Raw genomic sequence first — 24884 nt, forward strand, 5'->3', positions numbered from 1 at the left:
CTCCTTTCATTATTAATCTGAAAAAATACACAAATGGTCTTTTATGAAGTAAAACGTTTCGCTGTTTCATATTTGTAATACATCAATAAAGTGCAGAGTAGAGCTTGTGAGGCATTGGTCACACCTGCGCAGAATTCGAACACTTCTGCTGTAACAAACTCCTAGAAGTCCAGGAGTTCACCTAGAGTCAATATCTCCTATTCCCTCTTTGCTGCTTCCCCAATCCTCTGTTTACCCATACTCGGATCCCAAGTTATCTCTAAACAGCGCTCAAATGCAGCTTCGTAGCACTTCAATAAATAACAACTAATAATATAAACCACCAACTCACATCACACAGACCACCAAAAAGATAATGAATGTTGAATTATATTTGAACCAGTGACTGACAGTTAAAAGGACACGGAACTCTGGTGATAAAAGGCCACAAATACATTTGGGCCAGTAAATCCCATTAGTGGTGCAAACGCCTTTATTAGGTTTGCCCCAAACTTGGGTGCCAACTGCATGCAACCTTGGACCAGGCGTATTAATGCATGGGTTGCCTTCCCCAAGCCCGGTGGTCAGCCTACAGTTGTGCACACATTGAGCACCTGCTGATTACTACATCATCACGAAGTAGTAGTTATGAGAAAGTGTAGAATCTGTACCAGCAATTTGCACAGGACGCTTGGTAAGGCCAGAAGAGAAGCAGTCAGCCAATGTACCATTTATGCATTCATTGGAGGCGGGAACAGTAGAGTAAGCCACAACACGTTTCCTGAAAGTAAAATTAGGTGGCGTAGCTTCCGCCAATAAAATGGACACCCGCTCATTTTCAGTTGTGATCTACACACAAGCGCCGAGTGTGAGGACAGACACAAGTGGCAGAGGGGGCGTTTACACTAGTCGCCTGCTTTTTATCCATAGGTGGAACCTGATGCTGGACGCACAACGCCAGTGAGGCATCAATGGCAGAGGTGGACATAAGGTCGCCGGGTAAGTTCTTTGACCTAACACTTGGAAGAGGTGGAGGACATGAACAGAGACTTGCATCAGGAGTGGTGCACTTCACCGGGTTCGCTCACTGAGCCACTGAGATACTCATCAATTTGATTCCAATACAGGAGATGATGTGAAGGTCCAATTCAGTCTTTAGTCGAGCGGGTACAATGCCTCATATTAGGCACGAGACAATGTGTGGCCAAGCCCTCCAGTGTGACACTGAACCCTTCTCCCCGGCACTCTTCATGGCTTCCCCCATCCTGGGCTGCAGAAGGCTTGCACTGAAAGGAACAAGAGGGAAGGGTTCTAGCCTGTTCTGCTTTGCATGTTTAAATAGTATGTACATTCCTATATACCGTATATGTTCCTATCATAAGCTCAATCTCTTAACAGAAACAAATATCCTCTCTGTCACAAAGTTACAAGTTTCGTTACACATTAATTGACGGGGTCTTGGAGGTGTCACTAGAAGAGGTTTACTTACGTTTGAACAGGGAGGACTGTCTATTACCAAGGGAAAATGTAGGCAACAAATCCACTACCTATTTCACCACATGGCAAAAAAAAATTAAGGGGCTGCAAAGACGCGGAGGAACCCCATGCCAGAGTTTACTTTGGAGAGGAGTAGCATGTCTACCCTGAAGAAGCAGCTCTTGCAGACTCCAAGCATGACATCGGTGGCTCCACCTAGACACTGGAGTGGCTTGATGCCTTCAAGAGTGCTCTTACTCAGGTCTTTTCTGCATATGAACTGGCATCTAAATCTTCTAGCTCAACTATTGCCCCATCTTCTTGCCTACTTGCAATGGCCGTGCAGCATGAGGGTAGAAACGCACGGTGTCCACTCAAGGGAATAATGTGAGACCTTAAGAGCAAGCTGGATATATCCTGCCAAAACGAAATCTTATACACCTGAAACCGGGACATGACCTTATACTGGAATGCATTGGTAACTTCCCCGGAGAAACTCTGCATCCTCTTCTGCAACAATAACCGTAACCTACTTTGGAGAGCATGGATTGGATCACATGTGTGTACAGTGCACACCCAGCTAGACAGGACACAATTCAGACAGCACCAGAGCACTCCTTCAAAAATAGTCAGATCGTTGACTGCACGAAGCAGCTAAGTTCACAATTCCCATATCCGACAGTAGTATCATTTCAAGAAATTGAGGTTCGGATTATCCAGCGCAGTGTGACATTCAAGCTACGATTTGCGCTGTACTTGAATTTTGTGTCAATAATAATGGTTGACTCCAGTCCTTCCATGCAATTGATCCAGACAGCTCGATCTCTCCATCCGGCATGGGACTGGTGCCTTCCTTGCTGCACTAGTCTCCCCTTCCTTGCCGTGAACAAGTGCTAACCTGAGTCAAAGATCCTGAAACATTCTTAGTTGTGGAAGGCATTTGACATAGTCGTTTATGAGCAAACCAGGGATCCCAGTGAAGCCCCAACGCAGCCGGGACGAGGTCAATGGGTGGACGGAGGAGAGGCTGCCCCTCTTCTAGAGCAGTATGCTCCTGCCTTTACTTCATTTATAGTCTTTTAATCAGCTTCTCCAGTTTCCGTATTCGCGAAGATTCTTGCTCAGGAGTGGGTGCCGAGAGGGACAGGGAGTTGGTGTTATCCATCCCCGCGGGAGGAGCCGGCAGCCTCTGACGGAACAGGTCCAACATGCTGCTTTGCTCACTTCTCTTGAGACCCTAAAATTAAAGAAGAATACATTAATGAATGGAGGGTACTGCAACAAGAAGGTTATGCATCACCACCTGAGCCACAGATCGCCAAATTCAAGTTAATGTAATAGGCCGAGCATCCTGGCTCGCCTTTTGTCCTATGCTGAAAATTGACTTCTCTGACAAAGAAAAAGTCTGATTTGGTGGAACTGGTAAGGGGTTCTTCCAACTACTGCATGCTCGGTTCTTAGTGAAGCAGAAATATATAATTCCACATCTTGTGGATTTTTCCACAAAAGGTATAACATGCTGGCCTCTCAAAAGCATAAACAGGTGTGACAATGCCCACCTAGAGCTGCACACTGCACTTTCCTTGTTCAGGAAATGCATAGGTTTATACAGTTCGTTCAAGCAACCAGACACACCAGATCTGATGTACTCCAACAGGAGCATTCATACAACTCCCCTTAATAGTACCACTCATGCCTTTGACCTCAGTTGTGTAGCAAGGATGCCATGCACCATAATACAAACTAAGAGACTGGGCACTCCATCCCACTGGTTTGGCAGTAAACATACAGAAAAATACAACCATAATTATGATGCTGAGACTTCCTCGAGGCTAGATCATGCAGGGATGTACACAACCGAGCTGTTCAGGGGCATGCTTGACCAAATTGTGCAGAGGCTGGCCCACCTAGAATGTACTGGAACGGACGAAGCCAGGGTGTTCTGTGGCATGCGAGTACAGGTTGTGGTGGGGAGTGCCCAGCCGGACGGTCCTGGGGCATGCTCGAGCAAGATTTTAATGGGACGTGCCCAGCCATGGTTGTGCTGGGGTAAGTATAGTCTGTAGGCCAGGTTTTGTTGGGGGTGTGCAGGACCATGTTGTGTTGGCATGTGCAGGTCCAGGTTGTGTTAGTCTGAAAAACAAGGTAATGTTGGGGTACACAGGGCATGGTTGTGTTGAGATATGTAGTGATAGGTGATGTGAGAGGTGCACTACCAGGGGCTGTTAAGGTTTGCATTTGAATGTGCTACTTTGGTTTGTATTGCTAGGTTGTAATGGAGCGTTCTCTGCTAGACCTTGTTGGGGTGTCCAGGACAGGTGCAGGGACAAACAGTGTACTTGGTGCGAGGCTCTTATTGTATCAAGGACAAGTGTGTGTCATAGCCACCAAGCAAGGCCTAGATTCTAACCAGACACAGCCAATACTTTGATGAGCGTGGAAAAGTACCTCCAGTGACGGAAGACCTAAAACATGTCCTATCTTCTCTTCCTTCCCTAACCTTGTATCCCTTTCCCATACCCAAAGCAGGACTCTCTTAGAGTTTTACTTTACAGTTCAATCACGTTTAAAGTTCTTTCAAGCAGACTGTGTGATTCATTTACACCAACACATCTATGTAAGAGTACAAAATATCACAAACTGTTGTGGGTTTTCAGAGCTCAGTGGTAGTTTCAGCCTCATCTCACACTCTTCTCGGCCCCTCGCAGCACCCCTTTTTACCTCCGATGGAGCCCACCAGTTTGAAGACTACCCACCAAAAGCAACCACTAGTCACCTGTCAATGCATGTTCCGCTTAGGATTACTATGTACAAATAGGTTCAAATACTAACATGAAGCAGTTCATCAAAACTTTCGTCAGGATACTATAATCCTATCTGCTCACCTTCATGTCAAGAATTTTCTGGAATGTTTCTGTGTTGCAATCTACTAACAGCTTGATGTAATTGTCAACAAACACAATGGAGGGCTCATGGGGGGCCATCACAACCTAAAAACAAAGGAACATGTCAACTAAGTTATGACTTCTATAGCACAAAGAAACATGCCACATAACTTTAAACAAGATAAGATCAAAAAGTAATTGATCACTTTTTGGCATCTTACATACATCTTATACACATACATTGTTTTGTAGGTTTCCTGTTTTTAAAATGTTGATCTTGGAGGTAGATCTCCGGAGACCGAGAGTTCCAGCGACTGGTTGAAGGATCCTCTAATAAGGTACATTGGGTCCCAAATCAAATCCTTTCACTCAGAAGAGAGCCAGCATATGTTCCTCTGCTAATGTGTGCTAGGATCCAAAGCAAACCTGTGACTAAGTAAAGAGCCAATGAAACATGACAACGTATAAGGTACGTTACTACCTAAACACACACTTCTCTGAGTTGAAAGCTAGTGAAGGATCCTATCGCAATGTGCAATGGGATCTATTGCAAACCCTTAATAATTGGCATCTCTTCTAGCTGTCAATAACCCATACTAGTGGCTTATTGCCTGGATGAAAAGCCGCTTTCACTGTAGGGATTTGTTATAGCAAAGCAAGAAAGGTAACATGAGGGAAACCATTAAGAAACACAATTTCCCTTGGAGATTGAGGTACGAGAGACAGATTTCATTTTGTAAAAACAGCATTGCACAAGATGTTGGAAAGATGGCTCCGAATTCTCACTGCTGCATCAGCTAGCTGCAATCTGCAGGTCACAAGTCTGAATCTTAGTGTGCCAAGGTAGCCTTCAAGCTTCGAGGTCAAGAAGCATCCTTCGCGACCGCAAAATCAGCGGTGTGAAGTACTACATAAAAAAATTTGAAGAGGGGATTACAATAGACCCTCAAACAAGTTGGCCAGACAGCATGTGTGTTGAGCGCTGGCAGGCTGTCACTATCTTTGTATTAGAAGGATTGAGTTTAAGGCTTTAATTGTAAGGTCCCCAGAGAGTTTTGCAATAATTATTGTATCTTGTACAAACAGATAACCCGAGCTTTGGAATTTTCTGGGTGCAATATTTATACGGAATGACAACTTTCCCCATTGGAATGGGAATAACACGAACATGTTGGTACTTTTTGCCCAAAATCCACATTTTCTTAACAATTACTGCATTGATATCCTCATTAAATTTCGGCAGCCTTGGCTTGCCAAAATGTAACAGAAGGAAACTATGAGCCTCTGCTGGTTATCATGTAGAGGTACATCAACCGCCTGCATGCAGGGAATCATATATGAGGGTCTTCCATCTGGACAGTGGGTGTCTACTACACTCAAACAAGCCTTTTCTAGTATCTTGCGGTATGGTAGAACTTTGTATCCCAAACGGCGGGCTAACCTGTAACATACTCTGTTTCCGTCAAACATCTCCCCACCTGCTAGGTAAACAAGTCAACATGATCACCTCTATCCTATCTCTGAGAGATGTATTACTGGCATGTTTTTCATGTTCGTTGTTTTGGCTTCCTCTGTAATGCATAATTCATTACAAAGCACCCTTGTTGCTGGGTCAACACTATACAAACTGATTTCATTAAATAAAAGTAAGTCCCTGAAGGACAGTGCCTGTAATACAGAACTGCAAAGGTCCAAATATACCCAGTGGCATTCTTAGACGAATTCTGGGGTAAATTGTAATAAAGGGCACACCCATACTGCTGCCATTGGCGGCGGCATAAGACTAGCCTGCAGGTTAAGGTAAGGACCAGTTTGCTGTCCCCAAGCATGCTGGTTGAATGAGCGTCGCGGGATGCTGAGCCCTCACAAAAGCCTGTCAGGGGGGTCCTCCTCGTTAAGCTATGCACACACGTCAGATCTAAAATGGGCGGATAGTGCACATCTGACGTATAAAGAAGGCCGTCAGAGAGGTGCTACATGAAGCTCATATCGGTCGGACCGGGAGATCGGCCTTTGGCTTCATTGGCAAGACAACAAGACGGGCATTTTTCAAATCGTGCTGAGGGGGTTAAGACGTGTGCACGGATCCATGTGCTCGGACTGGTGACGTGCCCGGAGGCTACTATCTCGTCCCGCTTACTCCTCCCAGACCTACTGCATGACGTGAGGACGTGGTCAAGGGTGAGGGTGAGTCACGTTCTGCGTAATGAAGACAACCAACTAATAATACAAGCCTTAACCGACAAAACAATTCTCCAAATTCAAGCGCACCCTCCCAGACCCTATGCTACGTAAAGTGAATGAGTAAGAGGCGCGTTGCTTTGGAACGGTTTGCGGCCACAGAACTAAGTTTCAGGCGGGGAAATAAAAGGAACCGTGTGAATTCCTTCCGACCACTCTCCCCAGCGGTGCCGGCCAGACAGAGGCGCTGCGGCAGACTCGTAAAGCAGGAATGACCTGCGGGGGCCAATGCATGGGGATGGGAGATTCGTCTGGCATGAAGGGAACCGGAGAGCAGACTGTGCGGATTGGAACTGCGGGCGTCAGCACATACCCTGGAATGAACAAGAAACCATTTTCCACTCGTTGGTACGGAAAGAATACACGGTACGAAAGCACCACTTACTTGAATAACAAAAATGTAACTTTATTAGCAGGTTGGCTAGCTTTAGAATGCACTGGGGTGACAATCTCACTGTCTCCAATTGATGCCTACAAGCTATACAGACACTACAGAGCCCCCAGCCAAGGAAGTGTCAGCAGGACTATGAACAACTGTCCCATCAAGGGCAGGGACTGCACCTTCAGAGTACTCAATCAACTTTGAGGTGAAGGAATAATGTTGAGGTAGAAATAGGAGGGCCTTATGACACCGGAGCAGGCCCGGCTCCAGGAATTTTTAATTGGGTGGGCCAAGGACGCATTTGGGTGGGCCACTGCGGGCTCGATTTGTCGCATATATGTCTAGGCAGGCCTGCTTCAGGGCCCTCCTTTACCTCTTCTTAGTCTTACAAGGCCCAGTAAAACTCACTCTTTTCCAAATCTCTTTTTAATGTTATCACTCACAAAAAGTGTTTTTTCTATGTAATGTTCCTTTGATGGGAAGAGGAGGTTTCTGAGGTGGGAGTATCAGGCAAGTGACACTTCTCTGGCTCCCTCTGTGTGAGCCTTCAGGGAGAATCCATCTTCATTACTACCTCCACCTGCCCACGGACTCTTCAACGCACTCCCTTACAGGCTTGATTAGCCACTATTCCTCTCCAGTGCACTTTATCTCACAGATGACCTTGGGCCCCGCCCCATGTCAGGCACCATCTCCCGGTAAAAACATTAGTAAAATCACCTTCATACTTAAAACATTGAATAGAGCAATAAATATAATTAGCACGCACTTTAAAGTATGTTCCACAGTGGCCCTTATGGCCCGACTGCTAATTAAATAAACAAAAACAGAAAGGCCATGACAGGGCCGGCTTCAGCGCTGATGCAAAAGTCTTTTTTGGCGCTGCACCAAAAACCTCTTTCTCCATAAATACCTTTACTACCACCTTCCAACAGTGTACCTCATCCGTCCATGCCCCCCTATTGACCTCTTCCTCGGATTCCCTCACTGCCACATGCCACAAGTGCCCCTCATCTCCCCATAGCCCCTCCCCTTTATGACCTCCTCCTCGGATTCCCTTACTGCCACCCTCCCCTAGTGCCCCTCGTCTCTCTGTAGCCCCCCCCCTCATGGCCTCCTCATCAGACTCCCTCAATACCACCATCCACCGGTGCCCCTCATCTCTCCCTAGTTTTCTCCACCCCATGACCTCCTCTTCGGATTCCCTCACTGCCACCCTCCACCAGCGCCCCTCTTCTCTCTGTAGCCCATCCCCCTCATGACCTCCTCCTTAGACTCCCTCACTACCACCCTCTACCAGTGCCCCTCATCTCTCCCTAGCTTCCCCCTCCACCCCATGACCTCTTCCTCGGATTCCCTCACTGTCATCCTCCAACAGTGCCCCTCATCGCTCCATAGCCCCTCCCACTACCTCCTCCTCGGATTCCCTCACTGGCACCCTCCACCAGCGCCCCTCATGTTTACTTATCCCCTCTCTCATATGCATTTAATTTGTTGTATAAGGCTGCTCATATCAATGTAGTGTGTGTCAGTACTTTACACCACGCACACACTTACAGAGACAATGAATCATGCAAGTATGTAAATCAGTCTACAGGGAATGTCACATCAGCCAATGAGGATTACAAGGTGTAGGAATCATAGGTCATCCATTCTGGTGTAGTGTATTTTCAGAAGGTTTGGTCTGGGGAAACACAACCTTAGGATTTAAAGAGTATTCCATGGGGGTCAGCTTTACTGATAAAAATGTATATCTGCCCAAACATACTCATTTTAGCAACATTAGAATAATGAAAAGACTAGGGAAGTTCTAACTATATCACAAAACAAAAAAAGCGAAGTTCTAATTATACCATTCATGTTTGTTTGCAGCTCTTTGGTGGCAGTTCATTGTTCACTGCCTTTTGTTAGGATTGTAACTTCTGAAGTAACACAAGGATCTCTGTGACAAAGGCAGTAACCCACTGAGCTATCCACATAAAATACAGTGCGTCTGCATTTAAAAAATACTAACACACAAACGATTGCTCTAAAGCAGGATCATTAATCACCAACTTGATCTGGATATTGCCATTTTGTATTGTTTTATTGTTGACCAGCATCGGCTATGATGAAATGATAAAAACTGTTTAAATGAAGCACATACGAAGTATGCGTCCTGCTGGGCCTGTGCAGATTTTAAAAAGAATTTTTTTTTGTAACACATTCTCTTACCTACTCCATTAGTCATATTTTGTGTCACCGCCTTATGTGATAGGCAGCTGCAGGGGTCAGGGGGCAGCAGGACACGCAAAGGTTACCAAAGGTTACCGTTGTCAAAGAAAGGATTTGTCCCCTTTCACCATGCAGAGATGAAGGGGTGAAAAAAGTAAACAAAGCCTAATTAACATGTTAATGGTCTTTTAAAGACCTGTTAAGTACTTTGGTGCGGCTGCGATAATCTTAAACTGTCTGTATGTGTGTATGCGCCCGGGAAGCCGTCTCCCCGGGCTGACACACACGACCTGCGCGTTGCGCCTGCCTTCAAGCCCTCACTGCGAGGGCCAAGGCTCCTGTTTGGGTGGGCCAGGCTCATCTTTGGGTGGGCCGGGCCCACCCGGCCCACCCGCTAGAACCGGGCCTGCACCGGAGTAGCGTGATACGTGCCAAAAAGCGGTTCAACACCTCATCAGGGGTAGCAAGCGATATATAAATGCAAACCTTTCCCTCTTTTGTCCCTCTACTATCCTTCTCAATCCAAATAACAGACAAACATATCCACCACTAAAATTAATTTCATATTTTCACTATGCTAATTCACCACTAATCCTTTTGGGTTCCGGAGTATCGTGCAAGTTGACGAAAAAGTACTTTGACGCCTCATCAAGGGTAGTAAGTTAACTGATATATAAATGCAATTACAATACAATATAATACCTTCAAAAAGCTTTTCCCTGCAGGTTCCTTTACTGCCAGGGTGAGTTTGTTGAGAAGCAGGAAACTTCATCTAAAAATTAGAAAGATTAGCAACTGCTGGAAGCTCAAAAGGACGATTAACTAACAGTATGATCTTTGAAAGAAAATCCTTGGATTTTGCTCATTATTAAAACATCTAACTGCAAACGAAATAACACAGTTTTCATCAAATCATTTCAATGTTACCCTCTTACCTTTAGCCACCTTTTCCCATAGGCATTTCTTTCCTTTTCTATGCAACAGGCAACCTTAATACTGTGTTTATTTAAACTCTTGCGTCCCACTGTAGAACTGTTAGAGCAAAAGGCTTTTATTTGGGATTTGTTGAGTATCATGTTAATAAGTATGACATGAATGTTGAGAAAAAAACATGTTAACTGGATGCAGCACTGAAAGTTTCCCTGGACACTCATTCTATCCTCTATCAAAACCAACCTTTCTTCGTATAATTACTGAAAGAAACCACAAACTCTAAGAAAGAGTGCACAACATTCAGCATTGGTCCACTTATCACAGCAGCAAGATTTTACCATATGGCAACTTGAAATTCTCAAATGTTGGACAGGAATATGAGATGGTCGCAAACATTCTGTATTTGTGGTACTGCTGGATGTGATGGATACCGTAATCTTTCTTTAGATATTGTATCTGAAATGTCTCCGCTTTAGTTTTGGACCACGCAATTATTTTTCACACAATCCTACGGTGCAGGGAAGTATCTTCTGCCCAACATGTTGTTTAGTGCTAAATGACGCTGACAGTGACTGGACACAACAACACAGAGTGCATAAATGGCACAACCCCACCGACCCCTTCCGATCTCAGACCTTTCTAGTCCAGTAGTTTTCTGCAGCGCTGAAGACTGAGGTGACATAGTGGGCAGTAAAACATCGCAGTGAGAACACAGTATATGTTCAAATTAAAGGTACCAAAGGAATGTAACGCTTCCTTCTGATGACTACTCCTCTGCTCAGTCGCCTTCTAAGAACGGTTACTCAGCCATACCCAACAAGTTCAAATAAAGTGATCTAGAGTAAGTAACATGAAGCAAAACAACCTGAAAATAAGCTGAAGCACTGATTTTCCAAACTAGACTTCAGCCGTGGCATCTGATTCAAGGAAATCATGTTTTGAAAAAGTATGCATAAGCAGATAAGGCCAAGTGGCTGAGTTACAGGTCTCCTCAAAAACCACACTTCTCTAAGAAAGCAGCAGAGCGAACTCCTCTTCTGGAAGAATATTGTCCTTTAGGCTGAGCCCTCGTCGCTGACACAAAGCACTCCCTGAGGCACGACACTTTCCTTATCATAAATCGTGTGCTCCATTACAGCAGCACACTTGGAGGCACTAACATGTGCAGTAAAATCAGCCTGTCCATCCTGTCTTTATCAGATCTCATGATGTTTTGACTGTGTGCGCTCTGTAGGTGTAGTCTGTGCAACCTCTCCTCTGCCTTTGATGGTCATTTTTAGTTGAAAAGCTGCTAATTTAATACGTTTGTTTCAATTAAATGTGATCACCACTTTAGAAAAGAAAGGCAGCTTCGCTCTAAATCAATCTGTCTTTGAAAAGACTCAATACATCAGCCCATAAGACCTGAAGCTCACATCACACACAGTGGCTTTTAATGAGGTTCATGTACATCTGCGGTAAAATGAGAAGCTGCTATTTTTTGCTTAACTCTTTCCTATAACGGGCAACCTCAAGCAGGATTGACCTGTGTGGAGTTTGAAACTGTCAACCTATACTGATGAACCGCTTTTGGTGAAACCGACAGTTCTACAGATCTGACGGTTTACCTAAACACTTACAAGTTTTCCCTAGAGTGATCCCGTTTTTATTTAACAACTTTTCAACTTCACAAATTGTTGGCCTTGACATCCAAAGAAAGCTCCAATAGCCTAAGCAAAGGAATAACACTTCAAGCTGAAGGGGTAACCAACGACTAGCAATTGTGTCAACGGATTCACTTTCGTCTTGTGATCTACTTAGGTATATGGAAATAAGCATCCTGCCAGCCCAAGGACACCACCCAGCCTCCTAGGTGGAGAGCAGAGAGGATCGGAGCTAGGGTGAACATTTTGAACTTGGCCTTTCACAGGAAGACATTCTATTTGCCAAGATACAAAAAAGGCCTGACACCCCCGACCTTCTTCGGAGTAAGGAAGTAGCGCAAATAGCAATCTTCTCCTTTATCCAAGTCTTACATGCATTCGATCCCCACCCTTGAAGAGTTTAAGACTGACTTCTTCCTGCATCAGGATTGCAAAAGACTCCTCAGAAATTCGTTATGGTGTGGCAGAAAGTTTGGGTCGGAAGAAAATAAAGGAAAGGGGTTGCCCTTTTGAAGAATCTAAGACCCATCACTTAAAAGGATTTAGCAGATTGCTGTACAACCCATGGAGAGTAGTGCCTACATTTCCTGAACTGATGGGGAAATTGTTTCTCAGATGTCAATAATCCCAAGGCACATGCAATAGTGCAGAACAAGACAATCTGCCTTTTCTCTGTTAAGCTTGGATCCATTAAGGGGCATATTGATTAGGGATGCCCGAAACCACCAGAAAATCAGGTTGACCTCATCCAGATGTGTGTGCCTACTGAGCATTAGAATGTTGGCAATATTTCTACCAATGCAGACAATAGTGTCAGGACTGGCCGGGAGTACATATTTTGCCACATTCTGCTTGTTATGCATCCTCAACACCAGTAAAGCCCTGAGGTCTTCTGGAACCACTGGCAAGATCTTGCTGGCTATGTGCTATAATGCACATGTGTACCTGCTTAATAAGCAAATCATCTTGATGGATCTAAGGGCCATGCTAGCTGTTGAAAACATTCTTGTTAAAGCATCAATTTTGTGTATTTTTTCCCTAGGGGATGAGTCAGAAAATAATTTGAATTGATCTTACTCACTGACGCTTGCAAAATCAGGATTCTGGTGCAAAGTGTTTAGTAAGAAAGTCCGGATCACAAGAAGCAAAACTATGTTACTAAGCCACAAGTCGACTGAATGGTGGACATGGACATTGTGTGCATCCTGGGGCCATAGGGGCATCAGTAAAGGGTTATCCTGTCGGAGTAGGAACTGGTGTCCGGGTGGCTCGAACCAGTATGGAACGTGGTGCTGGCATGGGAGTCAGTACAGGCCTGGTAGCCAGTCCCATGGGGGCAGATGCACTGGTGGTATTCCAACTGGAGACCTCTGTGGCTCCATGGGGCCAGAAGGTATGCTAGAGGAAGCCAAAATCGCACCACAAATCTGCAGCGTGATCTTCTTGATGGCCACTTTCTACTTCGGAGTTCACAGCCCTGGAAGCTCGAGGAGCGCCGCGGCAAATTACAAAATCAGTTCAGATTTCAGGGACTTTGAAGAGGTGCGATTTTATGTTGACTCCCTCCCACTTTCTTGAGGGATTTAGAGTGGTGGGATGGGGCTTGGTCATGCTTTGTTGTCTTATGCTTGTCCTTCGACCTCGATTTTGCCTTACCAGAAGCCTTAGAGTGAAGTAGGCCTTTTGTGGGAATGACCTTGAGACGGATACTGAGGTCACCCTTCTCATATGCCTTAGCTCCAAAGACATACCTTGTGCCAGTCTGTGATAAATATCTGCTTCTCGCAGTCTTGGCAAGTGTTGAAGCACATCATTTTCTGTGGTCACTTCGCCTAGCACAATGTTTGACATTTTTGGAATCACCACCAGGCTGGTAAAGTTCAGAGATGAGCTCTGGATCGGCCTCGGAAGTTGCAGACCTAACAGCACCATGCAGGGGTAGCACTTATATCAAACTTTGCTCTGTCACTTCTCGGGCAAAACAGGCGGCATCACTGCTGAAGCACACAAAGTCACCTACCAGTGCTTGGGAGCTCAGCTATGGAAATCTCTAGATCCAAGTTAGAGTCTGGGAATACTCTAAAGACGACGAAACTTGGGTTAAAAGTATTCATCATAATTGTGAATTTTCTGGGTTTTCTGATCAATTCAATACATTCAATTCTTACTCTTCCGTTTTGAAACAAAAGGGCTACAAAGAGAGAAATCTTCAGAACTTATTTTTGGTTAGATCTATCTCAGTGGGATTTAACTCAAATAGTAGAACTTTTGTCAGATTTATTCTGGGCCCTCTAAGCTACACGGCCTATGAGAGACAAACAATTTGAATTCTTCAGAAAAGTTTGCTTTACACTACTCATACTGATCTGATTATTCTGCCACACAATGCCAGAGAAAAGCTTTATTGGTGAATTACACATACCGTTCTTGATAATTTAAATACATTTGGGTTTAGTCTGGATTTAGTCACTGAATGTAATGTCTTTTATTTGTGATAGGAATCAAGATGCATACAGCTGACCACAAGAGGGAAATCATCTCAAGTATTCCATCCAGCTGCCAGTCATGTTGTATCTGTAGATGAATCAGTTAGGGGGGGATGGGGGGGCGTGGCTTAAGTGCCGACGAGCATGGTCGCCTGAGTCCCGAGCTCCGGGCCGACCTCGGCGACTTCTCCTGAATTATCCCTTCCCCAGCGGCGCCGCCGACCTGCTGAGGACCCTGGAGGACTTGGGGTGCCTCGGCGGCAGTTGGGAGCTGAGCGGGCACTGTGGTCGCCCTGAATCCGGCGGCTGACGGGGGATCGACCCACTGAGGGGCGGCCATCTTACGGTGGGCCTGCAACCGACCCAGATCCCCAGCCCCGATTTTCGAGGGGCGGACCCACCAACACGGAGTGGAGGACGGCGCATTCGGGGGGCTGACCCGGCAGTGCGGGACACCGCGACCTCCTTGTGCGGGCTCCCGGATATCCGCGACAGTACCTGATGGGTGCGTGAAGACACCGGCCCGGATCCGGGGGGAGCGCTGACACCGCTGCGGCTGGCCGGACTCGCGTTCCCTGCTGCGGAGTGCGCCGCGCCTGGAGCAGCCGGGTCGGACCGGGTGCGGTGGGGCGCGGCGCTGGGACCGCGCATCGGACGCCCTGGGGCTGTGGCCTGGGATGTTAGGGCGATGACGGCCGGGCGCTTGGTTTGGGAGCGGGTGCCAGGTCCTCGGGGGCCTGCGGTTACCCAGCTGATGGACTGAGAGCCGGGAAACCTCGGAAGCCCACTCACACCTGGTGGGGAGCGTGCTGACCCGCTGTGGAGGCGCCTTGGAGTTTGTGACACGGGATCTGACCGGCAGGGGGCTTTCGATTGGCCTGTGTTGCGGTGCTTGTACCCCCTGGCGTGCCCTCTTAACATTGGACCCAGTGTTGCGCTAGAGGGGGTACGGAGCCTCGTCTGGGCTCCCCTGGTTGGGACCCTGTTTCCCGGATTCTGCGGTCCTCCGCCGGGGGCCTGGTATGTTTTGGAGCGGCCTGCATGGCTAGTGGCCTTTGTTCATGACCCATCTGAGAGTGACTGCATGCTATCTCCTTGTGTTGCCCGCCAGCCCTCTCCCTATACCACATACGGGCCTACCACGTGGAGGTGGTGGAGCGACGTCGGCGGATCAGGCTGAGGATCCTCCGGAGGTGCACGACCATCGACCGGCAGATAGCCAGGGCACAGGCCTTCCACAGCAGCAGATGGACCAGATTCTCAAGGCCATTGGTGACACGAGGGAGGCGCTACGCCAGGATATTGCGCAGGTCTCTACGAACTTGGGCCTCCTGAAGTCGGATCACGAATAGCTTGCGGACCGCGTCAAATCTACGGAATTGGTGCTTGAGAAACTCGAACCGGCCCAGAAATCGACGGACGCTACGCTGGAGGAACTGGTGCGTAGGGTGCAAACTCTGGAGCGGAGAGCGGCTGATGCTGAAGGGCGTCACAGACGCAACAACATTAGAGTGGTGGGTTTGCCCGAAAACGTCGAGGGGGATGATATGGTCACTTATCTTGAACGTTGGCTGCGGGACGAGGTGGCGCCTGAGGGTCTGACGAATTTCTACACCTTGGAGAGAGCTCATAGGGTCCCAGCTCGACCTCTGGCTCCTGGCCGTCCCCCCAGACCTGTCATAGCCCGTCTGCTGCACTTCAGAGACCGAGACATTGTTCTGCGACAAGCCAGATTGAACGGCCCGTACAAAGTGGAAAATGCGTCTGTGTCTCTCTTCCCTGACTACTCTCAGGAGGTCCAGCGCGACCGCTTTTCCTTCGTGGCTGTCAAGCGAGCTCTCCGTGACGAGGGGGTTCAGTACTCCCTGTTGTTTCCTGCGCGCCTGAAGGTGCTGGTGGACGGAGTGGCGACGTTCTGTAACACGCCGGATGACGCCTGGCAATGGCTTGAACGGTACCGGGCAGGCAAGGATGGTTCGGGAGTGTGGCTGGGGGCTGCTGAGGATCGGCCGCGGCCGAGCAAGCGCACTCGGAGGTGTGGTCGGAGCCAGCGATCCCCGCCGGCGTCGCAGACGGAACTGGAAAGGCAGGCCGCTTTACAAGCAGTGTCTCTTATTTCTGGAGTGGCGGCGGTGGGTCCTGTGATTGACTCGGGCTCCCGTGTGGGCTCTGATGAAACGGGACAAGGAGGCTCGGATGGGGGCTCGGAGAAGGAACTTGGAGATTTGCCTCGGATTACCCCCCAGACGGCCGATGAACTGTTGGACGAGTGACTGTCTGGCAGCTGTGCAGGGAACAGTAAGGAGGGGTGTCTGGCATATGGCGATGTCTGTGACTGTGCTGCTGGGGCTCCTCTTGAAGGGATGTCGGGTGGGGCTACTTTTCCTGTCCTCCTGGGGTGTTGATGGTACTGAGGGTGCCACTTAGCGCTATGTGTTCGATTGGGCGGTGGCGCTGTCTGGGTGGTGGGGGGAGAGGTTCCTTCTGGACTGGGGTCGGCCCACCACGGAGTAGTGGTCTTCGAGCTGGCCTGCCGGAGGCGCTGAGCTATCCCCTCTATCTCACATATTTTGTGAGTCTCTGGTGCTTTCCAGAGCTTCCCTCATTTATGGGGGTGGGAGTTTGGATGGGTAGCAACTGTTTGACGCCTGTTCTGGGGGTGGGTGGGTGGGGTGGAGTTGTGGGTGTGTGATGTTGCGGGGGGTTGTCAGTGTGCCGCTAGGGTCGCCTAGGTTCTGTTACTGCTATAGCTTTGCCAATGGCGGCTAAGTTGGAACTGAAATATGTTACGTGGAATGTGCGGGGGCTCAACTCTATAATTAAGAGATATAAGGTACATGCATACTTGGTGCGCAGGGGGGTTCAGATAGCCTTTCTGCAGGAAACGCACTTGACTCAGGCAGAGGGGCGTGCGCTGCAGTGGCGCTGGAGGGGGCAGCTCTACTACACGACCTACTCCGCTTATGCTAGGGGGGCACTGATTTGGGTCCGGGCGGGTGTCCCCTTCCAGCCCCTGCAGACGGAGATTGACTCGGAGGGGAGGTTTGTGGCAGTGCTGGGGAGGCTGGATGGCCGGGACGTCACGCTTTGCAGTGTTTATGTCCCTAATTTTGACCAGGCTGCGTTCTTCTCGGCTTTCTCGAAAAGGTTAGCCCCTCTGTTGATCGGTACGGTGTTTATGGGGGGGGACTTTAACACGGTGGTGAATGTGGATTTAGATCGCTCGCATCCGCCTCTAGCTCAGTCGGGGGTGCACAGGGTGGCCAAAGCTCGGAGAACCTGGCAAGAACACTGGGGCCTACTGGACGCTTGGCGTACGCTTCATCCCAATGATAGGGACTACTCATTCTACTCTCCGCCTCATGATCTCCACGTCCGCCTTGACGCCTTTCTTTGTACAGCTGGGGCCCAGGAACTGGTGTGCAGTAGCGAATACCTGGCGAGGACCATTTCGGATCACAACCCCTGCCTACTCCGGTTCTGTGGTCTAGGCAGCGGCAGCCGATCCCTACGTGGCGGTTGAATCCGCTGATGTTGGAGGATCCGGTCTTCCGCTCGGAACTGCAGGAGCGCCTTGAACGCTACTTTCAGGAGAACGCGGGCACCGCGTCCACCAGAGCTGTCGAATGGGACGCCTTTAAGGTGGTGGTGCGAGGCGCGTGCCTTTCTTCCTCGACCGGGGTGCGTAGGACGCTGTTGGCTGACGTGAACCGGGAGGAGGATTCGCTTAGGCGGGTGGAGAAGGCTAACCACGCGGCGGGGAGCGATAGGGCGGAGGTGCTGGCGGCAAGAGAACGTGTAGCTGCACAGGTGGAGAGGCTCCGCTGCCACGACTATCGGGAATACATGATCCGGGCCCATGCCGAGAGGGACCGGGCTGGTTCGCTGCTGGCGTGGCTAGCTAGTCCCCATTCTGGGGGCGCGCCGATTCTGTCCCTGACCACGCCTACCGGGGCGCTGGTTTACTCCCAACGGGATGTTAATGACCAGTTCTTGGCTTATTACTCGGAACTGTACCGATGCAAACTGCCCCTCCCTCCGCCTGGTCTGGATGCCTTCTTGGAGGGGGTCCAGCTACCACAACTGGACTTCGAACAGGGGAACGCTCTGGGTGCCGCTGTGACGCCGGGAGAGATTAGGGCAGCGATTAAGCATATGGCTCGGAAGAAGACGCCTGGGGGCGATGGTCTCCCTGTGGAGTTCTATGCTCGTTCTTGGACCTCCTGGTACCACAGTTGTCGCGGGTCTATGGTGAGGCATGGGAACTGGGCAGGCTGCCGGAGTCGGCGCGGGAGGCGATCATTGTGCCGTTGTTGAAGAAGGGCGGCCAACCCGCGTTGAGGACAGCGTACCGTCCCCTATCGATGCTCACTGTGGACTATACGGTGTTGAGCAGGATTTTGGCTACGCGACTGTCGGCCCATATGTGCTCCCTTGTCCACCCGGACCAGGCGGGCTTTATTCCCACGCGGAATACTTCTACCTGTATCCTCCGCTTATTACGGGTTATGGATATTGAGGGGGAGGGTCCTCCGTCCGCGGCTGTCCTATCGGTGGATATAGAAAAGGCGTTCGACAGCGTGGAATGGCCATATCTGTTCGGCGTGTTGCGTCGGTTCGGATTGGGGGACGGCTTTATCCGCTGGACGCAGCTCTTATATGCCTCCGCTACCGCCAGGGTTCGCACGGGCCGTACAATCTCAGTGGCGTGTGCAGTGACGAGGGGTACTAGACAGGGCTGCTCTCTGTCCCCGCTCCTGTTCGCCTTGGCGATTGAGACGTTGGCGGCGTGGGCGCGTCAGGGGCAACATTATGAAGGGGTGCTGATGCGTGGTGTTCGACACCACATCTCCCTGTATGCTGATGACCTCTTGTTGTACCTGGCTGACACGACGGCCTCAGTGCAAGGAGCGCGGGCATTGCTTCGAGAGTTTGGCGAACTGTCGGGGCTCCGTGTTAATTGGTCTAAGACTTGCCTATTCCCCCTGACCCCCGATGTGCGCGACCTGCGGGGCTTGGAGAGCTGCGCTGGGAACCGGAGTGTATACCATACCTTGGGGTTCACATTTATCACACCCACTCGTCCCTGTATGAGGGAAATGTGGGCAGAGCGTTGAGAGGCATCAGGGGCAGTATTGGTTTCTGGCGTACCCTCCCCTTGTCTGTGGCCGGACGCATCGCTTTATTGAAGATGGTGGTCCTCCCACGCTTACTCTATTTTTTCAGTACACTGCCGGTGCGGATCCCGCTATCCTTCTTTCGGACATTACGATCAGTAGTGATAGGGTTCATATGGGGCCCTGGTAGGAGGCGTGTGGCTATCTCCACCCTACTCCGGTCACGGGAGGCAGGGGGGCTTGCAGTGCCGGATTTTGAATGGTATTACCTGGCGGCGCAGCTGCAGTGGCTCACCCAGGCAGTGGCACGGGAGTTCAGGGGTCCAGACGGTCCTCAGGGCAGAATAATACAGCGTCATGTCCTGTCCTTCATATTGCTCCAACAGGGCCTCCGCCAGGACCAGTTGTCTTTGGAGGAACGAACCCTCCGACACTGCGTGCTTCGTAGTCAGAAACGAGCGGGTATCCACGTCCCGTATGCACCAGAGATCCCCCTGGGCATGTGCACAGCTCTACCGCACGGCGGGGACTGGTCGGGGCTAGCCATATGGGAGGACTGTGGGCTCCATGTGGTAGGAGACCCCTATAGGGATGGTGTCTTGCTGTCGTTCTCTGATCTGCGGGAGGCGTTTGATTTGCCGAGAGGCGACTTCTTGCTCCATGCGGCTTTGGTCTCGGCGGTCCAGAGACGTTGGAGGAAAGGTCGGGCGGAGCCACCTACGTCTCTGGGATGCCAGTACGTTGTGATGGCTGCTGGCACCTTTAAGGCTGTTACTTGCCTGTATAGGAGACTGGCGCTGGATGACCCCCCTCCATTGGATGCACTGCGGGAACGATGGGAGGCGGATCTTGGCCGGCAGATACCGGAGTCCACGTGGCCCCAGCTTGTGCGCCGTGCCTGGAAGGGCACGCGCAATGTCCTATTTCAACTGGTCCAATATTTCACGCTACACAGAGCGTATTGGACGCCTGCCAAGATCCAACGGGTTTTTGGTGGTGCCCAGTCGGTGTGTCCCCGTTGCAACTCGGAGGGTGCCGACTTTGGCCACATGTTTTGGGCTTGCGCGGGGCTTGGTTCCTACTGGACTGATGTTGTGGCCTGCCTGAATGAGGTCACTGATCGTCACATTGATGTAGACATAGGAGTCTGCCTCCTGCTCTGGTTCCCGCACACCCCGGCCACGAAGGTCACCAGTAAATTCATCGACTTGGGACTGATCCTGGCCAAGAGGGAACTTACTCTACACTGGAAGTCTAGGGGGGGTCCCAGCTTCTTGAGATGGCGGGGGTGCTTTTTACAGTGGGCAACTAGTGAAGGGACACTTCGCTTGCAACTGGCCAACCGCGCAGCTAACGAGAAGGCGCTAGAAACGGCTAGAGCATGGTGCGCGTAAGTGGCAGAGCTACAATCAATGTCAGAGGTGGAGGTGGATAGTGAGGAAGAGGCGCAGGCGTGCTAGGGGATGAAGGAAGCGATGGGGAAAGCAGGGACACGCACGGGGGACATTACACGTTAGGACTGCATTTCATTGGTTATTGAGGACTTAGACAGCTGCTAGGGGCTGTGGGGATGAGACGGGGTTACACACGCGGGCCCGTTTGGCGTTTGAGACATGTCGGGGCTCGGGGCCTCTCCCCGAGAACTGAGAGGCGCTACCTGTGATTCCATGTTGAGTTATGTTGCATTAAGGATTTGACATAGAAGGCACACTGACAGGGGGGGGTGGGGGTAGAGAGGGAGGGAGGGGGGGGACAGATAGGGAATGGTTGGCAGGACGAGATAATTGACATGCTGATATGTGACCTGCAAAATGATGACCCGCAACCATTTTTTTGTATGTTGGTATTGAAAATCAATAAAATTTGTTTAAAAAAAAAAAAAAGGGGGGGGGGGGGATTCTGTACAATTGTAGTAGCTTGGAAGGTTTAAGAAGCCACATCGAGATTTTCATCAGGGAATCGCTGGCTGAAAGTTCTTCAAGCAATTATAGATTATGGGCAAAAAGGGTCCGATGTTTATGAACCTATGGGATATTTATATAGAACAAACATAGTCAAGGAGAAACGGAGTGCACTACTGGTCCACAGGAAGAGAATGTGATTCAAGACGGTTTACGGAGGTGGTGTGAAGCTACTCCAGGTGTCGAGGAAAGCAACGCTCAAATGTATCCTGACGTAGTGTTCTTTGAAGATGCGAGGCACAAGTTACTTACCTTCGGTAATGATATATCTGTAAGAAACAGTAGTTAGTGTTAGATTCCTTACCTTAGAATATCCCCAGGCGTCAGACTGGATCCGGAAAGTTTTGCGTAGCAGTACCCCTGCACGACGGTAGGCGTCGTTTGCGGCTCCGCGTTTGTTGATGGAATGACGTTGTCAGAGTACTTAGACGCCGCCCTCGCGCGCTGACGCTAGTTCTTATACACAGCTTTTCCGCACCAGAAGCGCAGAGCCATGATAAAATCCGACACTGGTGACATGAAACTAGGGCCCTCAAAGGGAAGAACCTTAACCCTAGATATCGGTTCGCAGAACGGGAAGGATGGGTGGGGCGGTAAGGAATCTAACACTAACTACTGTTTCTTACAGATATATCATTACCAAAGGTAAGTAACTTGTGCATCTGAAAGAAACAGGTTAGTGTTAGATTCCTTACCTTAGAATAGATACCCCAGCAATACCAACACCGGTGGTGGGTCTGCGAACCAATGATCACATCAGAAAGTCCTGGAGAACAGAACGGCCGAAAAAGCCATCTCTCCGGACTTGGCTGTCCAGGCAGTAGTGTCTAGCGAACGTGTGCAGCGAGACCCACGTAGCTGCTTGACAGATGTCCTGCAAGGGGACTCCCCATCCCAGGGCAGTAGTAGCCGCTGTGGCCCGAGTGGAATGGGCATGTAGCCCCACAGGAGGCTCCTTTTTAGCCAGTGAGTAACAAGCCTTTATGCACAAAACGACCCATCGAGAAATGGTTTGTTTGTGCACCGCCCGTCCCTTCTTAGCACCCACGTAACCAACAAAGAGCTGGTCGTCAACCCGGAACCGGCGTGTGCGGTTCAGATAAAATGAGAGCGCACGTTTTGGGTCCAGACGGTGGAGCCTCTCTTCCTCTTTCGAGGGATGCGGAGGCGGAAAGAGGGTGGGCAAGGTGATGGACTGCCCGATGTGAAAGGCTGTGACTACTTTGGGCAGGAAAGAGGGATGCGTTCTCAAGACAACCTTGTCCGGATGGACAGAGAGGAAAGGAGGTTGAGAAGATAGAGCCTGGAGCTCACTCACTCTCCTGGCAGAGGTGATGGCAACCAGGAATGCAGTCTTAAGAGTTAGAAGACGAAAAGGGCAATTGTGAAGTGGCTTGAAAGGAGCGCACATCAAGTAAGTCAGAACAAGGTTCAAGTCCCACTGAGGCATCACGAAAGGAACAGGAGAAAACATGTGAATGATGCCCTTCAAGAATCTATTTACAAAAGGGGACTTGAAAAGAGAAGGCTGATCAGGAAGCCTTAAGAAGGCTGAAATGGCAGAGAGGTAGCCTTTGATAGTGCCCAGAGCAGAGCCCTGCTGGGCAAGAGAAAGAAGGAAGAGGAGAACCTCTGAAAGGGGGGCAGAAAGTGGATCCACAGCCTTTGCTGTCCACCATGCCACAAATATGTTCCACCAGCAGGCGTATACCGATTTTGTGGAGGGACACCTGGCTGCCAAAATCGCATCACAGACTTCAGGAGGCAAGTCAAATGGCCTCAACTGTCACCGCTCAACCTCCACGCATGGAGGTGGAGACTGGACAGGTTCGGGTGGAGGACCGTCCCCTGCTGCTGCGACAGAAGGTCCTCCTGAAGAGGCAGACGAATCGGGGATCAACTGACATGCTGAGTAGTTCGGGATACCAGTATCTTCGTGCCCAGTCTGGAGCCACAAGGATGACTTGGGCCCGGTCGCGCCTGATCTTCTTCAGCACTCTGGGTAGAAGTGGTATAGGCGGAAAGGCGTACAACAGACCGCAGCTCCACTCGCGACGAAAGGTGTCTCCGAGCGAGTACCGTTTTGGAAATTCAAATGCGCAGAACTGATGACATTGCGCGTTCTTTTCTGTGGCGAATAGATCTAACCAAGGCTCTCCCCACTGCAGAAAGAGACCTTGCGCGACGTCTGAGTTCAGACGCCATTCGTGATCCATCATGCACCGACGGCTGAGTTTGTCCGCCCTGGCGTTCAGGGAACCTGCCAGGTGTTGAACCACCAGGGACACGCCCTGGTGTTCCAGCCATTGCCAGAGGCGCAGAGCCTCCCGACAAAGGGTCCACGACCCCACCCGGCCCTGTTTGTTGCAGTACCACATGGCGGTGGTGTTGTCCGTGAACACCTGCACTACACATCCCCGGACACAGGAAAGGAAGGCTTTCAGTGCAAGCCGGATCGCCCACAGCTATAGAAGGTTGATGTGGAGTCGGGACTCCGCCGGAGACCAGAGGCCTCTGATCTCCCTCTCTCCCATGTGGCCCCACCATCCCAGGAGGGACACATCCGTCACCACTACGTGCTCCGGTTGGGGAAGGGAGAGAGACCTGCCGCTGACCCAATCGCGGTCCGTGAGCCACCACTGCAACTGTCTCGCAGCGCCCTCCGAGATCAGGAAGTGGTCGGACAGGTTGCCCTGATGCTGGGCCCACTGAAACTTCAAGTCCCACTGCAGAGCCACCTGGCGTGATGCACCACAAGGATGCAGGAGGCCGTCAGCCCCAGAAGCCGCAGCGTCAACCTGACTGATACTCGGGATAAAGGCTGAAAGATCGGAATCAGAGCCTGAATATCCCGAACCCGCTGTTCGGGAGGATAAACCCGGAACTGCGCAGAGTCCAAACCCGCTCCGATGAAAAGGAGCTTCTGCGAGGGGCACAGGTGTGACTTCGGCACGTTGATGGAGAACCCCAGCAGGTGCAGGAGGTCGGCCGTAGTCTGGAGGTGGCTGACGACTGTCTGGGGCGAGCCCGCCTTCAACAACCAGTCATCGAGATAGGGGGAAGACTGACGCCCCTAATCTGCGTAGATGAGCTGCGATCACCGCCATCACTTTCGTGAACACCCGAGGGGCGCTGGTAAGGCCGAAGGGGAGCACGGTAAACTCAAAGTGTTCATGGCCTACCGTGAACCGCAGGTAGCGCTGGTGGGCCGGCGGGACGGGGATGTGGAAATACGCGTCCTGCCAGTCCAACGCTACCCTCCAGTCTCCTGGGTCCGGGGCAGCTAAGACCTAAGCCAAAGTCAGCATCTTGAACTTCTCCTTCCGGAGGAAGCCGTTCATGTTCCGCAGGTCCAAGATAGGGCGCAGGCCCCCTTTGCCCTTCTTGGGAACCAGAAAGTAGTGGGAGTAACAACCACACACTACTTCTGGCCCAGGAACGCGCTCGATGGCCCCCTTGGCCAAGAGGGCTGTAACTTCCTCTTGCAGAAGTTGCAAGTGATCCCCTGACAAGCAGTGGTACTGCGGTGGCATGGCTGGAGGGGTCGCCTCGAAGGGGAGGGAGTAG

General features: G+C 50.3%; 1 protein-coding gene across 2 annotated transcripts in view; it reads right to left on the minus strand.

Moving 5' to 3' along the window:
- Window positions 1-353: 353 nt before the first annotated feature.
- The window catches only part of VPS53 (VPS53 subunit of GARP complex), a 1098026-nt gene continuing 1073495 nt past the window's right edge, over window positions 354-24884 (minus strand). For both annotated transcript variants that reach the window (XM_078679873.1, XM_078679872.1), the window contains 2 exons: window positions 4341-4445; window positions 354-2692 (listed from right to left, as the gene is read on the minus strand). In XM_078679873.1, coding sequence (XP_078535999.1) covers window positions 2525-2692; window positions 4341-4445 — 273 coding nt within the window. In that variant the 3' untranslated portion in view covers window positions 354-2524. The remainder of the gene's footprint in view (window positions 2693-4340; window positions 4446-24884) is intronic.

Source organism: Lissotriton helveticus, chromosome 3_1, assembly GCF_964261635.1.
Source record: "Lissotriton helveticus chromosome 3_1, aLisHel1.1, whole genome shotgun sequence".
In the NCBI taxonomy this organism is placed as follows: domain Eukaryota; kingdom Metazoa; phylum Chordata; class Amphibia; order Caudata; family Salamandridae; genus Lissotriton; species Lissotriton helveticus.